At 45.5% G+C, this 13,100-nt stretch overlaps 1 protein-coding gene across 2 annotated transcripts in view; it reads left to right on the forward strand.

Annotated features, from left to right (window-relative positions):
• The first annotated feature begins 8,863 nt into the window (after positions 1–8,863).
• Positions 8,864–13,100, forward strand: part of SNX6 (sorting nexin 6) — a 29,939-nt gene continuing 25,702 nt past the window's right edge. The window contains exons 1-2 of one of the 2 annotated variants that reach the window (XM_083350743.1): positions 8,864–8,880; positions 9,032–9,079. In XM_083350743.1, coding sequence (XP_083206869.1) covers positions 8,875–8,880; positions 9,032–9,079 — 54 coding nt within the window. In that variant the 5' untranslated portion in view covers positions 8,864–8,874. The remainder of the gene's footprint in view (positions 8,881–9,031; positions 9,080–13,100) is intronic. The other variant, XM_083350744.1, reaches the window with a different exon arrangement.

The raw sequence follows: 13,100 nt of genomic DNA on the forward strand, positions 1-13,100 counted from the left end.
AGTTCATCTTTCCTTCTGAAAAATGGACTGTATTTTACGTCCGGGTTGGCGTTGGGCCAACCGCTCATGACCCAGGCCATTACTCTCCTTAAGATGAGGTCCTTATTGGTTGCCTCAGCTATGTCTTTAGCAGTTAGGGGCAAATCAGGAATATCTTGTAGGGACATTACTTGTCCCACTGGGGCAGGGTCCTCCTCTGTTGTGCTAAGGGGCAATCTGCTAAGAGCGTCTGCATGACCCATGTCCTTACCTGGTCGGTATTGGAGGGAAAATGAATATGCTGAGAGGAAAATGGACCATCTCAGCATCCTGGGAGACATAATTTGGGGAGTCTGTTTATCTGTGGTAAACAGTCCCAGCAGGGGTTTGTGGTCTGTCAGTATTGTAAAGTTCCTGCCATACAGGTAGTCGTGGAACTTTTTAACTCCTGCCACTATGGCTAAAGCTTCCCTGTCTATTTGAGCATAGTTCCGCTCTGCCTTGGTTAGTGTGCGGGAGTAGTAAGCAATGGGTCTTTGCGTTCCCTGGGTGTCTAAATGGCTGATTACTGCCCCAACGCCATAAGGCGAAGCATCGCACGCCAGGTAGATTGGTCTGTTTTCTATAAAGTGGGTTACAGTTGAACTACTGGAAAGGATGTCTTTTAAGGTCTGGAAACTCGCTTGAGGGGTCTTCTTATCTAAAAGCCTGTGCAGTGGTTCTGCAATGGCAGCCTTATGTGGCACAAAAGTGTGATAAAAATTTACCAAGCCTAGGAAGGCCTGTAGCTCCGCCTTGTTCCTTGGTTCAGGAGCCCCTTTTATTGCTTTAATTTTTTTCAGGGGTAGGGTGGACTCCACTTTTGTCAATCCTGAACCCCAAAAAATCAGTGGATTTAACCCCTATGCTACATTTTTCCTTTTTTAATTTTAATCCAGCCTTTCTAAATCTACCCAGTACCTGTTCCAGCCGCTCTACTAACATTCCTTCATCTTTTCCAGCTATTAGGACATCATCAAAGTAAGGGCATACTCCAGGTATGCCCTTTAAGGTCCTCTCCATCACTTCTTGGAAGATGCCTGGAGCTGCTGCAATTCCAAATTGCAGTCTGTGGACTCGGAACGCCCCCTTGTGGGTAACAATTGTCTGTGCCTCTGCAGCCTCCTTGGAAACAGTCAACTGTAAGTACGCATGCGCCAAGTCGAGCTTGGCGAAGATGGCGGCGTCCTGGATCGTGGCGAGGACCTGCTTCACCGTCGGGACCGGGTAAGCATGCTTTTTCATTCCAATGTTGAGGGTGGCCTTGTAGTCGGCGCAGATTCTCACATCCCCATTGGGTTTGAGGGGTGTGACAATCGGCGTCTCCCACAAACCGCCCTCAACAGGTTCTAAAACTCCGAGGCCTACAAGCCGGTCGAGCTCGGCCTCGATTTTTTCTTTTAAGGCAAAAGGTACCCTCCGGGCCTTTAGCCTGATTGGATTTACTGAGGGGTCTAGGTTAAAATTAATGGGGGGCCCTTTGTACTTGCCTAGAGATCCATCGAATACGTCTGCAAATTCTTTGCAGACGGATTCGAGGGTCTTATTTCTAATCACTGAATTTATTCCCCCAATCCAAATTCCCAGGGCAGGAAACCAATTAAGCCCTATTAAGCTGGTCCTATTCCCCTCCGTAACTATCAAATCTAAGACCCCCTTAAACCCCTTAAAGTTTACTCTAAGGCTGGTCTTTCCTTTTACGATTATTGGACTTTTTTGGAAGTCCATTAATTGAATATTTGTTGGACTAAGTGGAATTCTTTTTCCGCTTAGTTGTTCAATTTTCTCAAGGGTTTCAGTGGAAATTATCGACACTGAAGCCCCTGAGTCGATTTCCATTCTGCAAGGGACCCCTTGCAGAAGGACTGTGATTTTTAATTTTCCGTCCGGAAAATTGTGACCCCTTCCCCGCCGTCTCCAATTGACTCGGGCCACCTCCCTTAGGTTTGGAAATTTCACCCGGGTTTTAGGGGTCTCCTTGCCACTAGCATTGGGGGTTACCTTACCCTCTGGCCACACATCGACTTCGTTCAGACGGGTGTCCCGAACGCGGTTTCTGCAGATGGCCTGGATGTGGCCGGTCTTGCCGCAAGCCCTGCACTTGGCGGTACGGAATCGGCAGGAAGCGCGGGGATGGTTGCCGCCGCAGCTGCCACATCGGTTCTGGGTTTCGTTGTCGCGCGGTCTGGTTGCGGTGTCCCGCCACGGTCGTTGTGCCCCGGTCGGTGGTCTTTGCGGTGTTGCGGGTTGTTGCCAGCGGCCCGGTTCAGGCCCCTCGCTTCTGAGTTGACTTGGTGCCATCTTTCCGAATCGCCTGGAGACTTCGGCGATCTCTTCCTCCCACTGCTGATCCACCTCCCCGCAGTCCACATAGCCCTCTTGGTTAATTTCGGGTGCTGCCGCCATGCTACTGCGGGGGGGGGTCGCGATACCCGGTTGACTCATACGTTAGGAGTTCATCGAGCACTTCCTGTAAATCGCCGGTAGGTTTGGCGATTATTCTATTTTGTAATTGTTCATCACGTAAGCCCAGCACGACTCTGTCCCGAATTCTAATTTCTAAATTATCGTATTTGCAACGTACTGCGGCTTCCCTGACGGCAGCGACGAATTTCTGTATGGACTCCCCCGGTCTCTGATTTCTCTTTTCGAAGATGCGCCGCCAAAAGAGTTCGGACCTTCGGGGAGTAAAGTGAACTTTTAATTTTGCGAGGAGGTCGGCATAGGGCACGCTGGAGACTGGTTGTGGCTGGCACAGCCCGACAGCAACTCTGTAGACCGGTGTGCCGCAGATTGTCAAAAGTGCCGCCGCTTTTTTTCGGTCGTCAGTGATTCCGTTCACTAACAGGAATCCTTCGACCTGACCGATGTATTCTTCCCAATCTTCGGGGAAGTTAGGGTCGAATTCCTTCAGTGACCCGATTTGCGCCATTCGGAGAATTTTTTCCTATTCTGCCGCGGCCGCTCGGTTGACTATGACTCGCTCTGAATTTGCCGCCTTCACGACAATTCTTCCTAATCTCTGGTCTTCTGTCAATCCCACCCTCGTCGCCAGTTGTTTGGTTCGAATTGACGAGGACTCAGAGTGGTTAACACTGAACGAGTTTATTGAATACACAAGTCAACTGTCAACTGTCAAATGTTGCAACCCTTTTATAGAGAAAGCGTTTGAACTGTAACCAATACAAACAGTCTCTTTTCCCGCTCCTTGGTTGTGGCGTCCAATGAATGCACCTTATTTTCCCGCTTTAAACCTTGCAAAGCTGCACTGTGTTTGCAATCTCTTCCATGGCTTATTGCTAACTATTTACATACACAACAGGTGCCTATGGGGGCCTGGGCAGCAGTGGGACAGATCTGAGGGTCTCTGGCAGGAGGGTCTCTGGGCCAGGGCCAAGGCAGTGGGGGCCGTTCCCTCACTGTTTCCAGGATGGCTTCGTGGGCCGCATGAAACCACTTCGCGGGCCGGATCTGGCCCCCGGGCCTTGTGTTTGACATGTCTGCTTTAGAGGTATCTCACTGCTGTCCACTGCAGGCAGGATCTTCACCCGCATTCTCAACAGATTTGTCCCCAACTCAGAAAGGAACCTGTCAGAGGCGCAGTGTGGCTGTTGGCCAGAATGGAACATTGCAGACATATTTATCATGAGGCAAATCCAGAAATGCATTGAGCAGAACAAGCCTCTTTATTCTGTCTTCATTGACCTAAGGAAGGCATTTGACTCTGTAAACCGGGAGGCTCACAAAGGTGATAAATTGGCTGCATTTGCCATTTCCAATGGAGTAAATCAGGACTGTGTACTAGCCCCAGTCCTATTCAATTTGTTCTTCACTTACAGGTTGTCATTTGCTTTCCACGATCCAAAGGAAGGAAGGTACAGCAGGTACCGGTTGGATGGCTCTCTTTTTGACCTTCACTGCTTGAATGCATGGACAAGGTCAAGGAACCATCTTTGCTGATAACTATGCACTCCGAGCACACAAAGACAGCAATCTACTGATGATGCTGAACAAATTTTCCAAAGCTGCTATGCTCTTCAGCTTAACCATCTGCCTGAACAAAATTGAAGTATTTTACCAGCCAGTACCAAATACCAAGCTCATAGAATCAGAGGTCACTGTTGATGACACCTACTTGACAAATATAAACAGAATCAAATACCTAGGAAGCATCATTTCTAGCAATGGGTCTTTGGACAAAGAAATTGACTCCAGGATCAGCAAGGCCAGCCAGGCACTGGGCTGGCTGCGTGGCTGTGTACTAGAATGCTCAATCAACACAACACCTGTACTTTTACAAAGCTAAAAAACCCGAGTGCTGGTTACCCTTTCCCTACTAAATCCCCCAAAATAAGCCCTATTCTGAAAATAAGCCCTAGCTTGATTTTTTTGGGGTGGGCCTAATAATAATAATAATAATAATAATAATAATAATAATAATAATAAAGTTGGAAGGGACCTTGGAGGTCATCTAGTCCAACCCCCTGCTCAGGCAGGAAACCTTATACCATTTCAGGCAAATGGCTGTCCAGTCTCCTCTTAAAAACCTCCAGTGTTGGAGCATTCACCACCTCTGGAGGCAGGTTGTTCCACTGGTTAATTGTTCTGTCAGGAAGTTTCTCCTTAGTTCTAGGTTGCTTCTCTCCTTGACTAGTTTCCATCCGTTGCTTCTTGTCCTGCTTTCAGGTGCTTTGGAGAATAGCTTGACTCCCTCTTCTTTGTGGTAGCCCCTGAGATATTGGAACACTGCTATCATGTCACCCCTCACCCTTCTCTTCATTAAACTACACATACCCAATTCCAGCAACTGTTCCCTATATGTTTTAGCCTCCAGCCCCCTAATCATCTTTGTTGCTCTTCTCTGTACCCTTTCTAGAGTCTCGACATCTTTTTTACATCGTGGTGACCAAAACTGGATGCAGTATTCCAGGTGTGGCCTTACCAAAGCATTGTAAAGTGGTATTAGTACTTCACCTGATCTTGATTCTATCCCTCTGTTAATGCAGCCTAGCACTGTGTTGGCTTTTTTGGCAGCTGCAGCATACTGCTGGCTCATATTGAAGTGATTGTCTACTAAGACTCCGAGATCCCTCTCACAGTTACTACTATTGAGCAAGGTACCACCTATACTATACCTGTGCATTTGATTTTTCCTGCCTAAGTGTAGAACCTTACTTTTTTCACCATTGAATTTCATTTTGTTAGATAATGCCCAGTGTTCGAGTCTCTCCAGATCCTTCTGTATCTTAAGCCTATCTTCTGGAGTATTGGCTATTCCTGCCAGCTTGGTGTCGTCTGCAAATTTGATGAGTTCCCCATCTATCCCCTCATCCAAATCATTAATGAAGATATTGAAGATAAGCCCTACCCCCAAAATAAGCGCTAGTTAAGGCCCTGCCAACCTGGCCACCTCTTCCCTTTCACTCCGCTTCTGAGCCAGACTGCTGACGCTTTCGGCTCCCTGGCCGTCTTCACGGTTCTGCCCACACAGCCACCAAAGTGGCAGGCAGAGCCCTGGAGGGTTGGGGAGGGTGCTGAAGCAAGCAGGCATCCTGCTTGCAGCGCCCATGCCAGTTGCCCCTTCCCCATTGCAATTCTGCACTGTCACATGCAGGGAAACAAAAGAAGCTTATGGGACTAAAAAAAATATATCAGTCAGACCTTCCAACTTCTCACGAAAGATCTCATGAAGTTGGAAGGTCTGATTGAACTTTTTTTGTTTCCCTGCATGTGACGGTGGAGAAACACAATGGAGAAACATGACAGAGCTGAAAATCAGGTTGGCAAAGAAATGCTTGGGGGAAGCAAGGACATCTGGGCAATGGTGGGGCAAGCTCTCCAGCTGCGTAGCGATGGAGAAACACAATGGAGTTGGAAAGCAGGTGGCAAGGCAACCCCCCACAAGGGCGCCAGGTGCTGAAGTGGGCCCGTCTCTCCCCAGCAGCTACCCAGGCCCGCCAGAGGGAAGGCCAGCATCTACTGAAATGCAGCGGCATTCCAGTTCTGGTTAAAAAGGGGCAGCTGGCACGGGTGCTGCAGGCAGGATGTCTGCTTGCTTCACCACCCTCTCTGACCCTCCAGGGCTCTGCCAGTGCTTTGGCCCTGGGCTGCTGCCTCCCTGCTCACCTCTTGGGTGGGGTGGGCCAGGAAGATGGCCCCCAACATCTCTGGGGCAAAGCCCTCCCCACTCCACCTAGAGGAGCATCAGCCTGGCTGCCCCTGCCTTGGAGCCCTTCCTGCTGCCTCCCAGAATGGCTTGCCAGGGCTGCAGGGGCAGGCCTGGCACGGGAAGGGCATGTGTGCCCTCTCGAACTCTCATACCTTTAGTTGGTCCACCCCCACGCTCCAAGGTTGGCCCATCGACACCACGCTCTGAAGCTTTGTTTCCACCCCAAGCACAGGGCACGCCACGACATGCACTCGCTGCCTGCTGTAAGACATCCCCTGAAAATAAGACCTAATGGGTCTTTTGGTCCAAAAAAAAAAAAGAAAGACCCAGTCTTATTTTCAGGGAAACATGGTAGATATGTGCCCTGAACTTTGTACTGAAGGCACATCAAACAACTGGAGAAATATCTCACAAGTGTTCTCCGCTCCATCCTTGGCATTCATTGACAAGACCACGTATCCAACTTGGATTGTGTGGAGTCCATCAGCATTGAGTCACTGATTATCAGAATCCAGATTAGATGGGTGGGACAGATCACCAGAATGGATGACTGTTGTATGCCTCACCACTTGCTCTATAGTGTACTGGAGTTTGGAAGAGATCTCAAGGTCAACAATGGAAGAGCTACAAAGACATTGTGACAGAAATCCTACGCCATTGTGATATCCAGCCAAGGGAGCTAGAAGCTGCAGCTGTTGACAAAATATACTGGTGAGCTCTCTATTGTGAACCTCCCATTGCCTTGGAAGATAGGGGCTGCCAAAACTAATAGTGTGGCATCACAAAATAACACCCAGTTATCACAATGGACTTCCAGGGCCCTATTATGTTAACAGGGCTTCCAAACTGGGGCTGCAGAGCCACTTTTATGTCCACAGTTGAAGTGCACAACAGTGCCTTCTTTGAACCTGAAGGACTACCATACAGCTCTTGATAATAAAGTAAACCAAAAGTAATATAGTTTTATATATTATACATTGGAATGTTTTCTGCAAGGTTCTGGAGATTGTTGCTGTTATTTATCTGTAGGGGACTGCATATTCCCAAGATGAAGATACAACTGTTCTTTTGCAGATTCTGTGTACAACATGTTCCTTTTTACTAAGGAAGAAGCAGAAATCCTCAAAAGCATCTGAAGGCAGGACAAGAAGCAACAGATGGAAACTAACCAAAGAGAGCAATCTAGAACTAAGGAGAAATTTCCTGACAGTCAGAACAATTAATCAGTGGAACAAACTGCCTCCAGTAACTGTGAATGCTCCAACACTGAAAGTTTTTTAAGAAGAGACTGGACAACCATTTGTCTGAAAAGGTATAGGTTTTCTGCCTGAGCAGGGGTTGGACTAGATGACCTCCAAGGTCCCTTCCAATTGTTATTACTGTTATTATTATTATGCAATATCTGCACATGACTTGAAGCTGGTGCTCTTTATATAAGGTACGTTAGCCAACGGAACCGAGGATGTGCAAGGATCCTAATATCTGTCGAAGGAGATTGCTTACTGAGGCCAAACCTGGTTTGAACCTAGACAAAACACTGTGGGAGAGGGATTGTACAAATGTGCATGGGGGGAACACTTGTCTGAAAGAATAAATTGTATGTTTCATTACTATGCTCTATCCCAGGGGTAGGCAACCTCGGCTCTTTTATGACTCATGGACTTCAACTCCCAGAATTCCTGAGTCAGCTATGCTGACTCAGGAATTCTGGGAGTTGAAGTCCATGAGTCATAAAAGAGCCGAGGTTGCCTACCCCTGCTCTATCCTAAGCATACTATTTGTTTGGGTTGAGTAAAGCTACTCCTGCAATGAAGCCGTCTACTCCTCTTGACGAACCCCCCCCCCGCCAGCTATTTTTTTTCTGAAGCAAGCCCAATAATTTGATTATACCAATTTTCAAGGGTTGTGCTTCGATTTAAACGCATGATTTAAACGCATAATTTGGGCTTAGAGCTGTAACGTGTGTCTGAAACGGGCATTTCCTTGAAAGAACCATTAAGAGCAGGGGTCTTCAAACGTGGCCCTTTTATGACTTGTGGACTTCAACTCCCAGAATTCCTCAGCCAGACACGCTGGCTGAGGAATTCTGGGAGTTGAAGTCCACAAGTCATAAAAGGGCCAAGTTTGAAGACCCCTGATTAAGAGGATACAGCGGCGTCGGAACGAAGTAGCTGCGGCAAGTGTTTTTTTTCCCCCCATCCCTTGTCGCCGCCTCCGCGCTCCCGAGCCTCCACAGCACATCCAGCAACACTCGTGTTCACACCCGAGCTTACTGAAAGACCGCAGCGCCTTTCCGGATCATCTCCAAAGCTCCGTGTTAAAAGTCGAGGAAATGGTCATTTGCCCTGGGGGGGAGGGGAGGCTCCCCCGGGGTCTCGTTTGTTGCAACCACTTCTTGGAGCTTCCAGAAATTTGCAGTTCCAACTCCCGGCAAATACAAAGCCGCAACGCCGCCGATTCCTAAAAACGCGAACGCCCCTCGGCTAACAAGCAAGCTTTTTTCCCCCACCCGGTTGCCGAACCAGCCCAGCCCCAGGAAAGGCGCCGCAGCTGCAAGGCTCGCACCGAAGGCCCGCCCTCGCCATCTTCTGGAGTCGCCTTTAATCCCGCCCCCTTCGCCCTGGGCGGGTCGACTGGTGGGTTAGGCCGGCGCTCGCCAGGCCGAAGGCAGGGGGCTGGGAGCAGCCATGATGGTAGGTGCTCGGGGAGCTGAGGGCGAGGGCTGGCCGGCTCGCCACGCCGCTAACCTCTGTCTCGCTTTCTTCTCTCTTCCCTTTCCTTTCGGGGATGCCTCTGAACCCCCCCTCCCCTCTCGTGCTTCGCCACCGCCTTTGCTGGGGACAGGAAAGCTCGGACGACGGCCCAGATTTCCTCTCCGAGGAGGACCGAGGAGTAAGTGCTGCCTTTGCAGATAGTGGTGGGGGGAGGAGGTCGTCCCCACCTGGTCGCGGGCAGTTTCGTTTAGCCGCCGGGGTGGAGGGGGTGGGGGGCGGATGGGTCGGCGGGGAGGGGGGGGCTTCCCGCCACTGACCCCCTTCGGAGCTGCGGAGCTGCCCAGGCCGGAGTGGGGGGGTGGGGGGGTGGGTGGGAAGGGAGAGGAGGGCCTTTTCCTGGGCAGCCTCGTCTCGCGGAAGCGGGAACGGGCCGCGGTCGGTTCTTTGGCCCCAGCTTTGCTTTTGTCAATAATCCCTGGCTGCTTGTGGCCAGTTCTTAGGGAGTTTTCTTTTAAGGTTTGTAAAGTCGGGACTAAAAAAATTAACCGCCACCCGTATCGAGAAAAGCTGCAATTACGTCGAGGGCAACCGGAATACTCGTTTCCTTTCGGATTATGGTTTGCTGTGAGAGGGTAAACGTGTGTGTGTAATTCAAAAGAGTAATAGCGATTTCATTTGTTTTTTAGCCGGTTTCGTGAAATAAGCTCATGTAATTTACCAGAAATAACAATAACAATAATAACAATAATAATAAGTTGGAAGGGATCTTGGAGGTCATCTAGTCCAACCCCCTGCTCAGGCAGGAAACCTTATACCAGGGGTCTTCAAACTTGGCCCTTTTATGACTTGTGGACTTCAACTCCCAGAATTTGCTGAGGAATTCTGGGAGTTGAAGTCCACAAGTCATAAAAGGGCCAAGTTTGAAGACCCCTGCTTTATACCATTTCAGGCAAATGGCTGTCCAGTCTCTTCTTAAAAACCTCCAGTGTTGGAGCATTCACCACTTCTGGAGGCAGGTTGTTCCACTGGTTAATTGTTCTAACTGTCAGGAAGTTTCTCCTTAGTTCTAGGTTGCTTCTCTCCTTGACTAGTTTCCATCACAGACCACAGTAAATATCTTCCCATAACATGCTAAAGCAAAAGATACTTAACGTGATGGGTTTGGTTCATAATTAGCCTAAGGCGTAATGCAATTTGTTTGATTTTGGTTTAGCCATTTGTGTACCCTGGTTTTTGGTTTAAACAGTAGTTTAGCTACAGCCTTAGCATAACTCCTTAATTTCCCAAAGGGGAATTCAAAGTATTAAAATAATACATACTGTGTTCTTTCCCATTTTATCCTTGCAATAATCTTGCAAATTATATTAGGTGAAAGCTATTGCTTCTCCAGACCAGTTGGACTATTTAATTATGATTTCAGAGTTATATCTTGGTTAGACTCCTATAGCTACCATGCTAAGTGTTATTTATTTGACTTAGAGAGTTATAAGGATATATTGTGTGGTGTTCATTGCAAGAGCCAGAGAAACAGTGATAGTCAAATATTTTAGAAACTTTATATATAAAGAGAAAATTATAGAAAGAAATATCAAGTAGAACTAAACTATAAACTAGTTAAGGTGAATTTTGCCATAGAATAATCAGATAAGCAAAAATGGACTCCTTACAGAGATAATTCTTAATTCTCTCCATTTGCTATAAAATTCAGTTTTTCAGAAGTGCAGAAATTAGATATATTAGTGGATTTCAGGTGATTGGCAGTAGATTAGCCTGAATTCCTGATTCCCAATTGTTGTGAAAGCACTACATGAAAATGATAGTCTGTCCTAAATTATAATTCTGAAATGAAGAGAGCTTTTTTTGAAGGAGAAAATAAATTGTATTTAACTTTTTAAAACTAATTCAGGGTAAATTAGGCCATTCCTTTTATATAGGCTCCAAATAAAGGATTTAAATTTAATTCTTAGAAAAAGTAATACTAGAAATTTAAAAGTGAATACATCTATGGAATGGAAACATCACATTATCTAGTTCAGGGGTCAGCAACCTGAAACAGTGAAAGAGCCACTCGGAACCAGTTCCCTCACAAAAGGAAAAACTGGGAGCCACAAAAAATGTGTGCACATGCGCGCATGTGCAGAAGAGGGTTTGACTGAAGAGTGGAGCCAAGGCTAGATATGCACCTACCCTGCATATTTGAATTGATTGGTTGAACTTTTTTAGTCCCACTTTTTTTCGGGGGATTGCACATGGCAGAGGACTGGGAGCCACAGGGGACGGCTGAAAGAGCCGCATGAGGCAGACCTGTGGTCTAGTTGGTTATTTCTCCTGTTTTCTATTAAGCCTAGAGCAAATAAGGTAATACTGTGCTTTGGAGAAGATTGTGGATTGATCTCAAGTTCTCTATTAGATAACATTAGAATTTTTACTTGCAAAGGCATAGCAGAGATGTTTATGTGATTTCTAAATAGGGATGTAAATATAGAATTTAATATATGGTTTAAAATATATCTTCCACTAAAATAGAGTAATTAGTCCTGAAGTACAAAGGTTTTTCCAATTAGATAGTTATGATATAGATAGTAATCTATTCTCCATATTGGGTGTCAAACTGCCGGCCCACGGCCGATTGTGTCATGCTGAAACGGCATCCACCCCATTGCTGGCAATGTAAAAAAAGTTGTGCTATGTCGCGACACGTCACGTGATATTGCAAGTTTGACACTCCTGCTCTATATGCTTCGATGAGGTTGGAGTATTTTAAAGTGGCTTGAACCAATGGATGATTAGTTTGTAATTCTATGCGCATGTATCCCATGGCAAGACAATCTGAATTCAGTTAAAATTGTGTAATTATGCATAGGATTGTACTTGACAAAATAAATCATATTGTGTCTACATTTTTCTCAATACTAGTTGCTGGATAATGTAAGCAGTAGTGCCTTATCTGGTTGGAGTAAACAGCTGAATTAACTACACATTTGCATTAACCCATAGGGCTGTTCTTTTTGCTAAAAATGCTCTGAGATCAGTTTGTCCTGAACAATTCAGCAATTTGATGGAAAATTCTGAATATACCAGAAGGCATTTCATAGGGAAATCATGCGATGAAAGTAGGAGCCAACCTATTTCAACTTTCATGCCCTTCAGAATTGTTAAATAGAATTCATACTCACCAATCATTGGTTGTAAATTCAGGAAACTGAAATCTATCATATATGAAGAATACCATATTGAGGAAGGGTGGCATTTAGCAATCTAATCTTTCTGCTAGAAGCATGTAACTGAGGCTCTGAATTAAAGAATTTTAATATTTAGAAATAATGATAGAAATAATTTACATTCACAGTACTACTGTATATTATATTTGGTATAATTTTGAGAAGCTGATCCTTCATTTTGAGAACCTGATCCCAACTCTTGGTAGTTTAAAGAGACTTCATTTTGTCTCTCTAACTTCCTGATTTTTATTTCTATTGTCAGTAGAAAATAAGTGCAAGAGTTGGGTACTATAATCTTTCTCCTCTATGTGCATTGAGATGTTTTTCAAAAACAGTGCATGGCTTTCATATTGCTATTCTATTCTATGTTATATTCAATATCTGAACAATTGATTAAATACTCTTGAAGACAGAGTGCTACTATTTAGAGGTGCTTTCTGTTGCTTGCCAGCTGATCCTAAGCAGTATTTTTTTTAAAGAATGGATAGTAACATGTTACTATCACTCCAGTTGACAAAAACAAATGCCCTTGTGAAATGCTTTGTTAGAATGTTATAAAGTAAATATTTCATTGCACTAACTGTTACACAATGAGAATAATAGATAAAACATGGCTGCTTGATCAGAAAACTGTTTTCTGGGTAATGTAAGCAAACTTTTTCCCAAAACTTTTTCCTTCATTACCTAAAACTGCTTATGAGAAAATTTTATCAAACTTCAAGGACCAGTTGTAACTTCCTTCCTTTAGCACTCTCATAATCTCAAACAGATGTTGAATGAATAGTTGTACCCTGAGAATTAACAGTATTATAAAATAATATAATTGAATAATCCTTATGTCATTTCAACAAATTACCATTATAATTTCATTTTTTAATCTTAATATGAATACTTTGGGAGACTTAAACATTTATTTTAGTATCTTTAAAGTAGTACTGTAATCTTTAAGTCATTTTAAATGTCTTATGGATAATGGAG

The sequence above is a fragment of the Vipera ursinii genome (genome assembly GCF_947247035.1).
Source record: "Vipera ursinii genome assembly, chromosome: 1".
NCBI lineage: Eukaryota > Metazoa > Chordata > Lepidosauria > Squamata > Viperidae > Vipera > Vipera ursinii.